Source organism: Agelaius tricolor, unplaced genomic scaffold (genome assembly GCF_023055355.1).
Source record: "Agelaius tricolor isolate 1412-34295 unplaced genomic scaffold, bAgeTri1.0.p SCAF_17, whole genome shotgun sequence".
Lineage (NCBI taxonomy): Eukaryota > Metazoa > Chordata > Aves > Passeriformes > Icteridae > Agelaius > Agelaius tricolor.
In genome coordinates, this window is record NW_027269277.1 from 6,634,846 (window position 1) to 6,650,541 (window position 15,696).

The 15,696-nt window shown below is 37.9% G+C and overlaps 1 protein-coding gene across 1 annotated transcript in view; it reads right to left on the reverse strand.

Annotated features, from left to right (window-relative positions):
* Positions 1-15,696, reverse strand: part of ZC3H12B (zinc finger CCCH-type containing 12B) — a 21,483-nt gene continuing 5,787 nt past the window's right edge. The window contains exons 2-6 of the mRNA XM_071442272.1: positions 9,008-9,773; positions 7,605-7,744; positions 6,664-6,898; positions 6,470-6,576; positions 1-5,918 (exon numbers count right to left, since the gene is read on the reverse strand). Of these exons, the coding sequence (XP_071298373.1) occupies positions 4,498-5,918; positions 6,470-6,576; positions 6,664-6,898; positions 7,605-7,744; positions 9,008-9,609 (2,505 nt within the window). The 5' untranslated portion in view covers positions 9,610-9,773 and the 3' untranslated portion in view covers positions 1-4,497. The remainder of the gene's footprint in view (positions 5,919-6,469; positions 6,577-6,663; positions 6,899-7,604; positions 7,745-9,007; positions 9,774-15,696) is intronic.

Here is a 15,696-nt window from a genome sequence, read left to right on the forward strand (position 1 = left end):
TCCAATGGCTCTCAGTTTTATTAAATAAGCAAAATTTTTTATATATATAAACTATAACATATTTCATATTATTAAATAATTGTGCAAAACATTTACATAGAGCAGGAGGGGAACAGGTGATAGCCTATACTTCTTTTAGATTCTTGTAATTCTTTTAATAAATTTACAAACTTTAAATACAGACCAAAATCAGCAATATTGTATAATGACTCTTGAAAGGCTAACCAAACACTGGCATAAGAATAATTTAAGTGATGGTGCAATTGTATTTTTCCAGTTGAAATATTGCAGAAATACACTTAATGAGGGCTCTGTCACACAAACAAGCGATAGGGACATCAGGAGTGTGAAAGCTGAATGCTCACCACAGAGGTAACTGTGACAGATGCTTCAGGTAAACTTTTGGCAAGTCAAGATCAAGTAATACTTCAACTTTGGAACAAAGTTTCACAGAAATGTTGCACGTTCCTTCCCCTTAGTGTGGAGTTTTAAAAATTACAATAATCCAATGTTCCTGTTTGTGGATTGATATAGATCAGGTATGCATAAAGGTCTTTTTACCAAGTATTTTAAACTTTATTATTTGAACAAAATGCCAAAATGCATAATTTGGGACGAACTGGCATTAGAAGTATGTAGGGGTAAACTCACCTACTTAGATGGTTTTGGTTTTGTTTGGTTTTTTCAATGAAGCTCCTTCTGCTTGTTCTAAGCAACCATACTCCACACCTATTTTTAACTTTACAGCTAAAGCGTTTTTACAAAAGCTAAACAGACTCATGCTAGTAAATAAATTACATGCTGCAGCAACTAGAGCAGTGCCCACTTACCACTACAGAGATTTAAGAATACCACATACTGGTTTAACATCCATTTTCACTCATTTTGTCATTAAGACTTACATTATATTTGGGTCAACCAAAAAAACCCAAAGAGATTTATAAAATTTTACAACAATTAAACAGTAATGCTTAATTCTACAAATGAATAAAGCCAACTACTGCAGCTCAATATGACAACAACAGGACTAACAGCAGTGAAATCATGTACAATTTACTATATTACTGACATGTAATTCTTACAAAAAACATGAAATAATTTAGACTGACATCCCATAAAGCATTTGGTTTTTGATTTATGAATTTAAAGTTACACACTTTTAAGTGACAAATTATGTGAAAGTAATATAGCTGAAGATGAAAGAGAAGTAAATCAGAACTCCCAGAGAATGCTCTGGCCCCAGTAAAGCACTAAAATCTACTGCTCAACTCTTATCAACTGCAGTAGTCCACGATTTTACCTTCACTTTTTCCCCCCACATCTAGAATTGTTTTTTCATGGATTTTATTAAAATATAGTTTCTAGAACTGTTCTTTTACAGTTTTAAAAACATTTAAATACCATGCTCTAAAAAAGAGCATTTATACAAAGTCTTATATTTACAATATAGACAGTTATGATCAGGTGTTAATAAGATCAACTCTTCCATGTAAGAAGAAATCCAAGCTTATGCGCTAAAGATTAATGAACGTGTCAGTGTCCTGAACTGTCTTGTAAACATAGCTGAAAACAGGTGTGGATGACCAAATTATCACTTAAAGTAGTTGATCAGGAAAGACTACATCACATAGAAAAGTTGCATTACCTCTAAGGAGGACTAAACAAGCACAAAATTTGCAGGTTATTTCCACAAGGCTGCACTGCCAATTCTGTAACATGAGAGATGCCAATAGCTTCTCAGAATAAGACAATTTGCCTCTGAAGTGCCTTAGGGAAATAGTATGCTGGGTTTGTGTTCTCACAGCATTCCCAATGTTTAAAAAGGAATTCTTCCATCAGTAAAACAAAGGTTAGTGAAAATTAAAATGACTGGACAAATCCAACAAAAATGGATATCTCCATAAGCCACCCAGCACTTCAGACAGAAATGTCTGTTGAGTTTTCCACATTAGAAAACATCAAAATCACCTACTGATCCTCTCTTAAAATAGCTTATCTTTATAAATGGAGAAAAATGGAACAAACATTTTTCTGCACACAAATATTTAATTCCATGCAAGATGGAAAACATGAGTGCACAATAAACTTCATCTCATACCTAAATAATTTATAAATTAATTGGTTAGAATAAAATAGGGTCTATAGCAATTACTGTTACATTTTAAACACATGCAGATGAGTTAACAGCAACATTTTTACATAAAGTTTAGTGCAAGAATGTATCTGCTTAATAAATAGACTGAAGATACCTATGTAATGCTTTGAGGTGTACACACAGTATTTGTGCACATAATAACCTGGTTCTCAAAAGTTGTCCCTGTTTGTCTATAAACTACAAGTGCCCATTTTAAATAAAAAAATCCATAATTATTCATGGGCTACTTCCCTGTGACACATGGTGTCACAAACGTTGTGGTGAAAATGTAATACTGAAGTTAATCTAGAGATTATTTTTTTTTTATACACAGTTTTTATACAATCAAGAAAAAGAGATACAATTTGTATCAACAAACAAAAGGTCATTTCTGGTTATTTGAGGCATTGCTCTCAGCTGCTTATATCATGCAAGAGAAGAGAATAAGAATTAATTGCAAATTAAAAATATGAAATGTTTTTGAAAACCGGTCAAGAGTTAAATCTGTTTTCCCCCAGCTGTTGTAAGTGTCTGGATCATTTTCCCCACTAACAGAGAGAATAACCAACTAATTGAAACTTAAGTTATTTGTAAGTACAGGATCACCTTCAAGTTACTTCATTTCAGATACATAATGACATAGTCATTATATACATCACCTGTACCAACACAAGAAAATTTATCCTGTGTGAAATGATACAGTTATCAAATGTCAGTAAATTAAATGTAGGTGCACCCATAATTGTGGTTTCTTCTTGGTTCATTTGGTGGGTTTTTTTATATGACAGGAACCTATTTTGCATGTGATAAAGAGCCCACAAGATATTCTGAATCAAACCAACCACTACAGTAACACAAGTGGAGGAAATGATAAACTTTGTTTCTCAGACAAACAGATAACTAGAAAGCAGCATGCAAGCCATTATCAAAACACCAGAAACAACCCTGACTGCAGCCTCACGTTCTGTGTGTTTCACAGTAAGAAACATTTAGGCAGTGTCACACCTTCTCATGAAGAAACAAAAGGCCATAAACCAGGCCTTCTCAACTTTCATGAAAAAAACTACAGTAGAAGTCAACAAGTCCTAGCTCGAGACATGTCGAGTTAGTCATGGTTCAAAATGTTGAAATATACAGTGGATTCAAAAAAGGGCGTACAGTCAGTGCAGCTTAAAAAAACCAATAAACGCCTCTTTTGGAGACATTTAGCTACAAAGGTTCCCACCCTGAGCAAGATACCAGTTGCGCAAACAATGCCACACAAAATTAGCTCACCTGTTGAAACAGGAACTCTAAAAGCCTTCACGAGGCAAATGCACACCTTAGCGTGGATGTGAAGAGCAAAAACCAGGACAGCTCTGCCACAAACCCAAACTGGAGCATCTCTTTTCAAGAAGCAGCCTTCCCCCTCCACCCTTTCTGAAGATGATCTTGTACAGCCCCCTTGAATGTCAGGCTCACTCAAACACCTTCCTTGCTCCCAGAGGAAGGGCTGCATTTACTGATGAACTTCCATGTTAATATCCAGTTTTTGCTGCTTCAAGTTGAGTAATCCAGTTTACATAATACTGACAATTTATTTTCAGCTTGTCTAGTTATTTGGGCCAGCAGCTGTTTACTGCACATTTGACAGGAGATTCTGGAGAGAAGCTACAGTTCAAGTTTCAGTTTACTGAATGGCACTCATGCCTTTACATTCCTTAATGTTTTGGTCCTAATTTAATAAAGTATTTGGCTTCTGTTGGGTTGAGCCAACATATTGAACAATGTAATAATAGTTATTCAAACTCTTGAGGGACAGTTCTGAAATTTAAGTATCAACAACCATGTTGACATTGAAAATCTGAAATCAGTTTTTCCTTTTATAAACAATTTTAATTTTTAGCAAATTTACTTTTTCTTCACTACTTAAGATGCCACTAGGCAGTGTCAAATGACAAAGCTGAAACCCTAAAAGTCATCTTGGTGTGTATAGAGCATACTTTTAGAGGCCGATTAGGTATTTATAAGCAAATTGTAAGTGTACACTAATACATGCAATATAATTGCTAACACTAATTTTGTAGTAACAGCTTTGAGACACTGATTGTGACATTATAGTTCTTAGTGAGCTATCCATGCAGCAAGGTATGCATTTCCTATAAAATACTATTAAAAATCCCTATATTTTAAAATCTTAAAATTTGCAATACAATCAACTTTTATATAGTGCCTCAGCATATATATGATTGCTACTGTGTACAGAACTTTATACTATCTTAGTAGAAAATATTTACAATAGATTGGCCTCTTCCTTCATGTAAGTTTTCCTCTGGGTCCTATGTGCTGTACAGGTTCATTTATCCAAAAGAGGCTGTACTGCTCTAACGCCCTGTTCTTAATTTGGCAACAATCATAGCTGCCAGCTGTTGTGCATCTGTCATGTGGGGATTCTTCTCCATCACAGAAAGGACAACGCTTGGAGGGAAAATATTGCAGAGGTTCTTGTATGTTTGATACTGATGTTCTGGGATGATATGAGGTTCCCGTGGCTCACCACATATCCCAATCCAGGGATTTCTCCAGAGCTGTTCCATCTTCTCAGGCATGCTTCTGACCATGACAGGTTCATAACATGGCTGCATGAGGTTGTTACTCAGTGGGTAGGAGTGGTAAGTGTAGGAGTCTGATGCACAGGGCAATGGATCCCAGCTGGCGTGCTGCTCCCGACACAGAGGTGGCCGTCTCTGCCTCGTGGGGTTACTCTCATAAAGCCGAGAGTCAGAAATGCTGTCCATTCTTGTCATCACCAAGGCACGGCTTGGTTGTGCAGTTGATGGATGAACGTTTTGAGGCACAGGGTATTCTCCTGGACAACTGGACCGTGCTCCAACAACTGGATGCTGGGCATGTAGGCCTAAGTGGGAAACTGACTGTTTGCGAAGGGATTGCTTAGGCTCTTCAGTTCCATAACTCTGACCTCTATTTAAGGCTTCATGGTAACCATGAGGGAAAGGCTGAAGACGATTTTTCGATGGCAGTCTGTGGCTCTTCACATTGTCTTCTGGACTGGCATCTGCTACACCCAGATACAAGTCATTGTAAGAGGAATAAGAATCATTACTTGTATGGCTTAAGCAATTGTCAGGACAGGGGCTTGAGTTTCTAGAATACATCCCCTGGTCCATATCAGCCCCGTAATAATCTGAGTTACGGATACTACTTATGCTTAAGTTGGAGAAATCACTGAGTAAGGAGTAATAGCCATGGTCCCCCAGTGACTCATATTTGGGATACTGGTCAATATAGCTAACTGAGGTGCCATGGCTATTGGTGACTAGTATAGGAGGATATTGCACACTGGACATATGTTCCAGTGAGGATTTCTGATGTACGAACTGTGAGGAACCTGGCACCGGACTGCTTGCAGAACGAGTATTTAATGCACCAGCTGCATGGCTTTTTGGTGGAGGGAGCGTTGGTACACTTAATGCAGAAACCAGAGACGGGACAGAGCTGGCCTCGGACTTCCGGGCTGCTGATAACTTTTCCTCAGGCTCCACAGCTACTGACCTAATGCTTGGATCTGACTGACGTTTTGGGGCAATGCGTTTCACTTCAGAACTGATTTCTCCTTTGGAGCTGGATGGCCCTGTGCCACATTTGGCCAAGGCTCCCTCACTCATAGTTTTCACAGCAGATAATTTGGCACTTATTCGAAGCTCATCCGCTACTGACCTTTGAGGCTGGTTTGCACGTTCTGGGTGGTAATATTTACATTTGTGCCCATAGGTGCACTTTTTACCTGAAAGAAAAGGGTTTTCAGGTTAAATAAATCAAAAAAACTCATTAATACCACCAGTTGCTATCTTTTTTCTTCATATCTTTCACCACTTTGCAATAGCAGTATTTATATAATAAACTTCTAAGGATAATGATGGATTTTATATATACAGGCAGTCACAGACTCTGCTTGCTGCCTGCATCCACGTCTATCTGCATCAAAGGCAAGATTTTTTTTTCCTAGTGGCTTATGATTTTAATCATGACAACATACACACAATGCTATATAAAACAAATCAGCTTTAACACAGTTTTATTAATTACAAATCTCCTCCCTCGAATACAAACCAGAATAGAATAGCAAAAAGCTGTATTATGCACAAGGTGTATCTTGTAATCCTCAATTTTCTGCTACACTGTTTTTATAAATATGTGCATGAGGGGTATAAAAGCGACATTGTGCTTGGATGGAAACATGAAAAGTGGTACATTTTGTTCTGATAATGACAAGATGTTAATTGCTAGTTTCACCTACCTTTAAATGCAACAAATCAATCTGACTTGGGCACTTACCATAAGGACACGGTTGTTTCTTATGTTCAGGAATAACTGGCCTTTTTCTCAAGAAATTTTCAAGGCTTGGACCATGACGTCCTAAAGGATCATCTGGAGGCATAAATCTAAAGGAAAAGAAATGAAACATGACCAGTTTTTCCTGAGAATGCTGAATTAGCAAATTTATTTACTTTTGAAGAAAAAACCCATACTTGTCATTCACAAAAGAATACATTAGCAGCCGCTCCTCTATGAACTTCTTCCATTCTGGTTTTTCATTCTGAAGATCCCGATAGTTATCATTGGACACAATGATGCCATCTGAGTCAAAGGCAAGTTTTACTATGAATCGATCATCATAGCAAACTACTCTTCTTCCCTGAACTCTTCGAGATGGGGTGAAAACAAGAATTTTTTCTTTCTCCAATTTACGTAAGATTTCTTGATCTGTAAAATAATTTTAGTTGAGCAGTTTTTAAAAACGTTTTAAAAGAAAGAAATGCAACCTTTGTATTATGAAAATTCTTGCCTTTTTTGTCTGACAAAGTATCTTGCAATTATATTCATACACAGACCTCGTTATGATTAAAAAACACCTCAATGTGGATTTTATTTCTGAGGTTTCAAAGCACTGAGTAAATATTCAATATTTGAACTTCATAACCACTCTGTAGCCATGTACCTTTACTCAGTCTTTCTGAACATGTCAGAAATTCAGGTGTTAGTGTATTACAATAGCCTTGTTAGGCAAGAGTAAAATGCAAGGTAAAAACACATGCTGCCTTTTCAGTGTTCAAGATAACCCTACTAACTGAGTCCCTGGCCTGTTACTACTTATTTCATACTCTCACCCAGCAAATAAAACTCAATTCCTGTATGCTCAACAACATTTGCGAATGGGAAAATTTCAACTGGTGCTTCTCAAAAATGTTGAAACCATCCAATAATGTTACAAAACCCACATCATTGTTAACACATGTAGATATTTAAATGCTTGTTTTGTAATCAATGAAACTGTTGTGTTTTCAAACAAACAGTTGAGTGCAACATCATCATCACCACATCCACAGCCCAGTACTAGGACCCATCAGAAACATGACAATATATTTTTTTTTCTTTTTAACCAAGGGGTCAAAGAAAATCTTGGTGTTACCTGTAATTGGTGCATCAGGTCGAGACTGTTCTTTTCTCCATGCAGGTACAAACACAGTGATATCTTTATGTCCTTTTTCCAGAAACCAATCAACAGCTAGTTGAATTCCCCGGCAGGAAAATCCTTCTTTGTTCCCATGGCTGAAGAACATGCAAGTTTTAGAAACAGCAAGGACAAAAGTTACATTTGGTTTTGGTTTTTGTTATGGTGGTTTGGTTGTTTTTTTCTTCTAAAGCTGCCATGGTCAAAGGATATAAGGAAAAAAAAGTCTGTAAAGTTTTATTAGGCCTCCTTGCATAATTGGAAAAAGACAACTGTACTGAGCTATTCAGCCATCAGATTACAGCAACCCTGCTACTTAAAAAGTCTATAAATTATGAAATTTTACTATCCCCAGAGCAAAAGCAAGTAAACATGAAGTTTTTCAGTTTTTTTTTTATTAGCTGACCTAATGAAAAATATCACTTTCCCTGACAAACTGAGTTCACCTTAAGTAGCACCATAAAATGCTACCACAAAAAGAGGAATAAACAATGCCGATTGCCATGGGTGATAAGTGCTTTTAAACATCTATATTAATAAAATACTTTCCTCTGATACTAAATGTTCTTCATTTTTATTAGAACTTCTTATAGGAAAGAAGTAATTGTGTAAAAGTTAAGTCCCATCCCCATCAAAAATTTGTTTTCTGAAACTCAAAGGAGTCTCTAAAACAGCACACAACTCCCTCATAAAAAATCACACTTACTCAATGATAAACAATGGCTAGCTGAACCCTGTACTCTACAGACATGTTCAAAAGTGGTATGGAACAGGTATCTCTTGGGTTAGTGTTAACCTAAGCAGCCAAGTGTACATAGAATATCCTGAGTCACAAGGGGCAAGCAGTGGTGTAGCTGTGCTGGTCAGCAGGTTTAGCTCATGTGTTATCTCTGTTCTGACACAGCTAAATTGCTCTGAATACTGAGCAGGCTCAATCATCAAGAGATCAAAAACCATGAATTCACTGCATTTCATTACCATCCACTGCATGCCACTTTAGAGAGAACCAAGTTTTCCTACCGTACTTGGTTACTTTCCTTTAATGTCCAGAAGCAATTTTCAGTATTGTTCAAGGACTTCAAAATACTAAACCTATCCACAGAAAAGCACACTACAAAGAGATTGCTTGAACAAAAGATTTGAGTTAAGAACTTGGATTTAAAATGAGGGCAGGGGAACTGGAATATGGATTACATATAAAGAACTAACAGCATAATTAAAAGCCTAGACTAAAGAGTCCATAAAATAGATGTATTATCAGTGTATTAGTCTACATGACTTAAAATGACTTTGCCATTAGTACTTTTTTTTTGATATTTTAGTGATTTATTATTTTCAAACATGGAGATAGGGACACCCACCTCATAGCGACATTGCTTCCATCAATGACAATTGGCCTCAAGTTATCACTGTTATCCACCACTTCATCTTCCAGTGACAATTCAGGGCTTGCTATTTCCTTTGGGCAAGGGCCTCTTGACACCAGAGTACCAGTGGTACTGCTGGCAGTGCTTTGTCCCTCTGATTCACTTTTGTTGCCAAGTCTCACAAGCTCTGCTAGAACATCATTGATGAGCGCATCCGCTCCCAACTTATTCAGTACAGCCTGGATCTGATCTCCTGCATACCCAAGCTTTAAAGCAAAATCCATTTTAGCTTGGTATTCCTTGTCCAAATTTGTTTTGCATTCATCTAGCTTCAAGTCTTGTGTGATACTGCTCTGTGAAAAACTTGGGCGATCCAGGCATGGGGACCGGCAGAGCGGCCGATGCGGTTTGGTGGAAACCTCCTTTTCTCTCCACTGAGCACTGCCTCTGAAGTATGGTTGCTCAGGCTCACTTTCTGAGCTCGTCCATTCCTCAGACTCAGCACTGCATTCCCCCGCGTCTTGCTCCACATTTCTGTCTTCTCTGGAGTGCCTCTTCTCCATTTTCAGCTTCCCTACCATAGACCAGGCCGTCATCACGTTCAGCTTCCAGCCAGAGCGCTCAGTTCTCGTTCATTTCCAAAGCCACCTGGAATTCATGCCCAATTGCATCATGTTGGCCAATTAAAAGTTTACACAAGGCTGGAGCTAATTTGCCTTGCTTACTATATTCTGGCATAAGCAACACCAACATGAAGTTCCTTAAAAAAAAAGAAAAAAAATTAAAGATTAGGTTTTGATCAATTCTGCAAAATATTCAACTACAATGATTTTGTTTACAAGTCAGTAGATGTCCCTAGTCATTCACATTTCTATGTAAACTGATTATAATAAAGCATATAATTACACTGTCTGTGTAATCACAAATAAGACTCTCTTTCCCTCCCTCAGTTACTCTACCTACAAAAAAAAGAACAATTCCCACACAATAAACATAGAACTGGAATGGATGATCTCAGTAATATTTAAAGATAATAACCCAGAAAAGGGTGAGACACCATTTCCACTAGAAACATGGCTTCTACTGCAAGAACAGCCTCTCTACACTAGGAACAACTGTGCAGTGTTCCAGTATGCATAAAATTTAACACAAACCATTTCAGCCTCTTTCAGTAAGGATTTACTATCAGAACCAACAAGTTTACCTAGCAAAAGTGTCTTCTGGAAAACAGAACAGACATTTAACAAAATAATACAAGCCACAAAAGAAAATTAAAAGCATCACCAATGTGCATATAAGTCAAAGCTTATTCATTTGAAGTTTTCATATCCTTTTGGTTTTAGGTAATAAGATGCAGAAAATCACAGCACCTAATATACCACTCACAGAATCATAGAACAGCCTCTTCACCATTTGTGAGAGGCCATCCCTAACTCCTTTTGGACAATTTACAGGTGTTTCCCTGCTGCTTCCTAGAGTGCTGGTGTTTCCTGGTTCCTCTCTGACACTCAGAAGCACATCCCTTCCACTGGTGAATCTAGTTCAAAGCTCTGCTAGTAAGTCTTAGAAAGTTTTCTTTCTTGACTGTTTCCCTGCATTAAATGGTGGAGTTCTGTTGTCTATGGGAATATTTCAGAGAACAACAGGTCTAGAAGAGTGATAAAATTTGATAAGCAAAACCATAAAAATGCCAAAGGATCTCTGAGACAGGTCCATATTGGCCTAACAACAACCAAACCCCCTAAAATTGTCTCAAAGTGAAACTGAGATTATTAACCTGCAAAACCTTTATATAGTAATATATAATAACCATAAACAGGCAAAACAGTAACATTCTACCAGACTGCACTCCAATTTATGCAAACAGAAATATACACACACAAAGAGACAGCTGCTCAAAAGCCTAATTTCCTTAGAAAAATGCTAATCACTCGTACCTAAAAAAAAACCCTAAAAGGTCAAGTTTTGAGTCAATCAACATCATTTTTTAATAAAGAATAACCATACTTTTTCATGATCCTGGAGGATTTCTTCCAACTTAAAGAATTCTGTGGTAGTTTAAGTCCTTTATGCCATATGAAATAAAAACACAATTGCGTTTGAATGGAAATTCCAATCTTGACTAGTTAGTTTTAAGTTAGACTTAAAAAACTTCTGTTCTTTCATGTTATTTATTCAAAGAGTATCCCTCTAAATACTTAGGTATTATTTTTACAGTATTCTCTATTTTAATTCCAAGTGATTATTCTCTCACATAGCACTAATAGCAGTATATTTACAACCCAAGTACTTGCCAGCTTAGATATATTAATAGCTTGACCTGGAATGGATTTTAAATAGGTCTCATACATAACCTTGTACCTTTCCAACATTAAAAAAAAAAAAAAGTATATAAAAAATTACCATAAAAGAAGGTTAAAATACAAGGTTATCAGCACACTGCACCCACAGCTTACAAAATATTGCAATGAAGGAATGCTGTACAATACATGTAGCAAGACTAATTTTTTTCAAATTATTGAGACTGTACTGCTTTGGCACTGGACAAAGAACAGCATGATTCTGTCCATCCAAGTTTAAAGAGCTTCATTCTTCTTTCCCAATTGTCATCTCTCTAAGCACAATGTCACAAGAATTTGGCTTCTGTTAAACTTATCATCTTGAAACCTCCATTCTCTCCCTGACCCTCACAATGCCTTTGATGCCTCCCCAGACTGTCCAAGCCATGTGCAATCACAGAACAGTTCTTCCTTGCATCCCCACTGTGTATCACACTCCCTCTGTCTGTGAGATGGCCCAGGCAGCCCCAGGCTCAGGGTGATGGGTGTCACCCTGACAGCACAGTTACATTCACCCCCAAAGACAGCCAAACATGAACACACACTTAAAGGAAAGCAAGCTACTACAAATATCTCATTTAAAGCTATTACAGAAATACAGACACTGCAGCTTTAAAATTTTAATCCTCATGATGCTCGCTGCTAAGCAACCAACCAAGTTTCCTTCCCAAACACCTCTTTCAGCACAGTCACGAGCAACTAGTAGAACTGATAATGTGATTCAGAAAAAAGAGTAAGACAAAATCATGTCTATTTTGTTCATAAGGGCCCAAACTGAAAGCATGTCTTCAACTTTGATGGTATTAAAACAGAAAGAAAATATCTGCACAGTAATAAAGTACTGTAATATAAATGAACACTTGCAAATTATTCAACAATTACTATTCAAATGACAATGACTATTTCGAGCTGGTGCTAGAAATACTCTATTCAAAGCCTGCTCATTTCAGCAGGACCAACAGAAGTTCAGGAAAAACAAAGGACTGAACAGCTTCTTCTGGTCCCTTATGGCACTGCCTTTACCCGGACTCCCGGGTAAAGTGACGGCCCCGTGACGGACGGAGGAGAAGAGCGGCTCTGACAGAGCCCAGGTGGCTCCTGCCACTGCCCCGGTAATGCCCACGAGATGGGGCGGGGGAGCGGTCCCGGCAAGCGGCCCGGGACCGGGGCTGCCGCTATTGCCGCTTCCCTGCTCCGCTGCGGGGCAGCCACGGCCCGGCTCGGCCGCCGCCCCGGGAACCGGGGGTGTGAAATCTGCGGACGGGAGCCGCACCCTGGGCCGCACCGAGCCGGGGGAAAAGGCAGAGCTGAGTCCCTCAAGGAAACTAAAGTCACCTTTATAGGCAGGAGTGACTCCATCGCAGTTTCAACAATAACGAGTTTTGTTTGAGAGACCCGAGGGCCGCTGCGAGCAGAGCCACGGCCCCCGGGCGGGGGTGGCCGCACTGCGCGTCTGTCCCCGGGCCGTGCGGCGGGCAGCGAGCGCCCGGTCTGTGTGAGAAGCACTCGAAAGGGAAACACCTATGTAAACTGATTACAATAAAACATATAATTGCTCTGAATACTGAGCAGGCTCAATCATCAAGAGCTCAAATACTATAAATTCACTGCATTTCATTACCATCCACTGCATGTCACTATAGAAAGAACCAAGTTGTCCTACCCTACCTTGGTTACTTTCCTTTTCCTGTCCAAAGAAAAAGAAGTTGTTTTTCAGGCTCCCTCAAACCAGGCTATAAGTAAGCAGAGTCCTGTGTTAACAAATACCTTAGAATGGAAACTGAGCCAAGACACTGTTAGTGCCTATGAAATGAGAACCTTTCTTCCAACCTTTAAAATATGAATCAGAAAAACGCTGGGTGATTTATCAGTTTCTATTTGCCAAAGGCATACTTTAAGATGCTTAAAATGAATACATGTTCAAAAAGTTCTTGTACTTTTTAATCTAATAAATTAGATATGGTCTAAAGAAGGATCTGAAACCAGATCCACAGCTCACTTAAACATTTAGAGACATGTATAATAGCATTCACAGAATATGTGCTAAGTCAAGCAGCATTTTTAACAGAAGTGTTAAAATGGCAGATCAGGCTTTTCAGTCCCTTGATAATTAGAGCCATATAAATGACAGCATTTTGATTCAGTTTAATGCATTTTTTTTCTTATCTTACTATGCAATGTCAGTCTCAACACATTCCTGGGAAGTCTCAACACTGTCATTTTGATGAACAGAGAAACCCTAAATTTACACAAATCAAAGGCCTAATACTGTATAGTCTTTTATCAAGTGAAACTCAGTACAATGTCAAGAAAAATATTTAACTTTTTCTACTTATTATGGCTCCTCTGAAATAAAACACTAATATACATTAAATCTAAAGTATTAGCTATTTACACCAGCAGTGAACACCTTGCCCTTAAAATTAATATTGAAACATCAATTGAAAAATAGCCTGCTAGCTATGATTAGTAATAAATTTTATTTAGAAGCTTCCTATTTTCTGAGTCAATTCAGATAAAGTATTTTAAAAGAAAAACAAATTTGCCATTTCTGTTTCTCCATCTGTCTCTCCCCCTCCCTTAACCATCTTTGGAGAACAATAAGGAATGTGACTTAGCACTCTTCTATTACAGAGGCAAAGGACAAAGGAAGGTTTTCAGTGTTGACTCACCAGTTAAGATAAATGTAATTGTTACCACCACCCAGCCCTGAAGGGGTTGTTCTTCTTTGACAAATGCTGATGGAACACTTGTAATAGTAGGAAAAGTTCAGTTGTGCAGAGGGGGCTGAATTTCAGGAATTCATACACCAGAATATAGAACTGGAAATTACTTCAGAAATACCACTAGGCTTTAGCTTTCTGATCTACAATCTATATTGTAGTTCTTGTATACACTGAACAATGATGGAAAAACCCACCCTAGGGACACACAAATAAATACAGATAGATAGATAAACCCATATATACATATACATGTAAATTCTAATTCTGTCAGTGTATCACTCGATAAATTCCATGGATCAGTTCAGAAAAGTGAAATAGAGCTATTGCTTCCCAAATGCTGCAAACACTTAAAAGTTTGGTAGTTCTCCTTCCTCACCAAGCTCCAGCCCACTATTCCTGAAATCCTTTTACCACAGCTGGCTCAGTTTAAGAAAGTTATGAATGCTGTTTGAGAACAATGGAAATGCAGAGTACTGCCAATGAAAGTAAATCAATAAAAGAATAAAGTAAGCCCCTGAGTCAGCAGATCAAACATTTTCAAACACCATGAGAATATCATTGAGTGGATATGAAAAACTAGATCCATGAAATCATGCCATGGACTCTTCACCAAAACACCTAATTAACTAGAGCCTACTCCTTCCTGACTCTCCTGAGAGTATGAAGAAGTTGATGGGCTCATCATGACAGTTGGAAAAGGGATTGGGTGGGAATTTTTTGAGGGAGGAATTTGTTTGTTTCTTAAACACAGATCAAGTTCACAGTGCACCTCAAAATTCTCACTTTCCTTTTCAACACTGCTGAATGCAAGTTATTGGTGTCTGGCTGGATTACTGATCAGGAATCAGGGAGTGACAGTATCCTTCAGCAATGACAAGACAGCTGAATTAGATTCAAGAGCCAGTCCTTACTCCCCTGACTGTGAAAAGTAATATGCACAACTCTGCCTTTAAATGGTCTTTTTATTTCAGGAAAATTAGATTAAATACTACATTTCTAGTGATCACGACTTTAAAAAATCCAACCCAAAAACCTTAAGAAGAACATTCCATATTTGCAACTGAGTTGCCATACGTTTCAAATTTAGATTTTTTTTTTTTTGGCTGACCTTGATGAAAACTTCCTCATTCAGATTATAAGAAATTGTACTGAGTTACTATGTTGTTGCTCAAACTCCCAATAACAAGCAAGAAACTAAATAGAAAAGCAGAGCACTTGGCTGCATCAGAAAAAAACCTCATAGAAGGTGCTCAGAACTTCATTTTACTTTTCTAGTTCTGCTCAAACTGTAGATTTGTACATCACAAACACTAGGTGTTTGTCCTGCAAGATTGAGGAGAGTATGACTAAACATTTGTGGCACCTTTTATAAAGGGTTCAGAAATTAACCTAGAGAACTTTTGGAAAATGCCAGGAACAGAAAAACATAAACCTACCAACAGACACCAGGGAAATGAGAACAAGCATTTTGATTAACTCTAAGTTGGAGAAATCATGGCTATTTCTGAAAACCCAAAATAAAATATATGAAATACTAGGGTCACAGTAGATTTGGAACATTAAATAAAGCAATGTTTTCCTTGCTGAGCAAATATGTGATTAATCCTTTGGCCCAAAT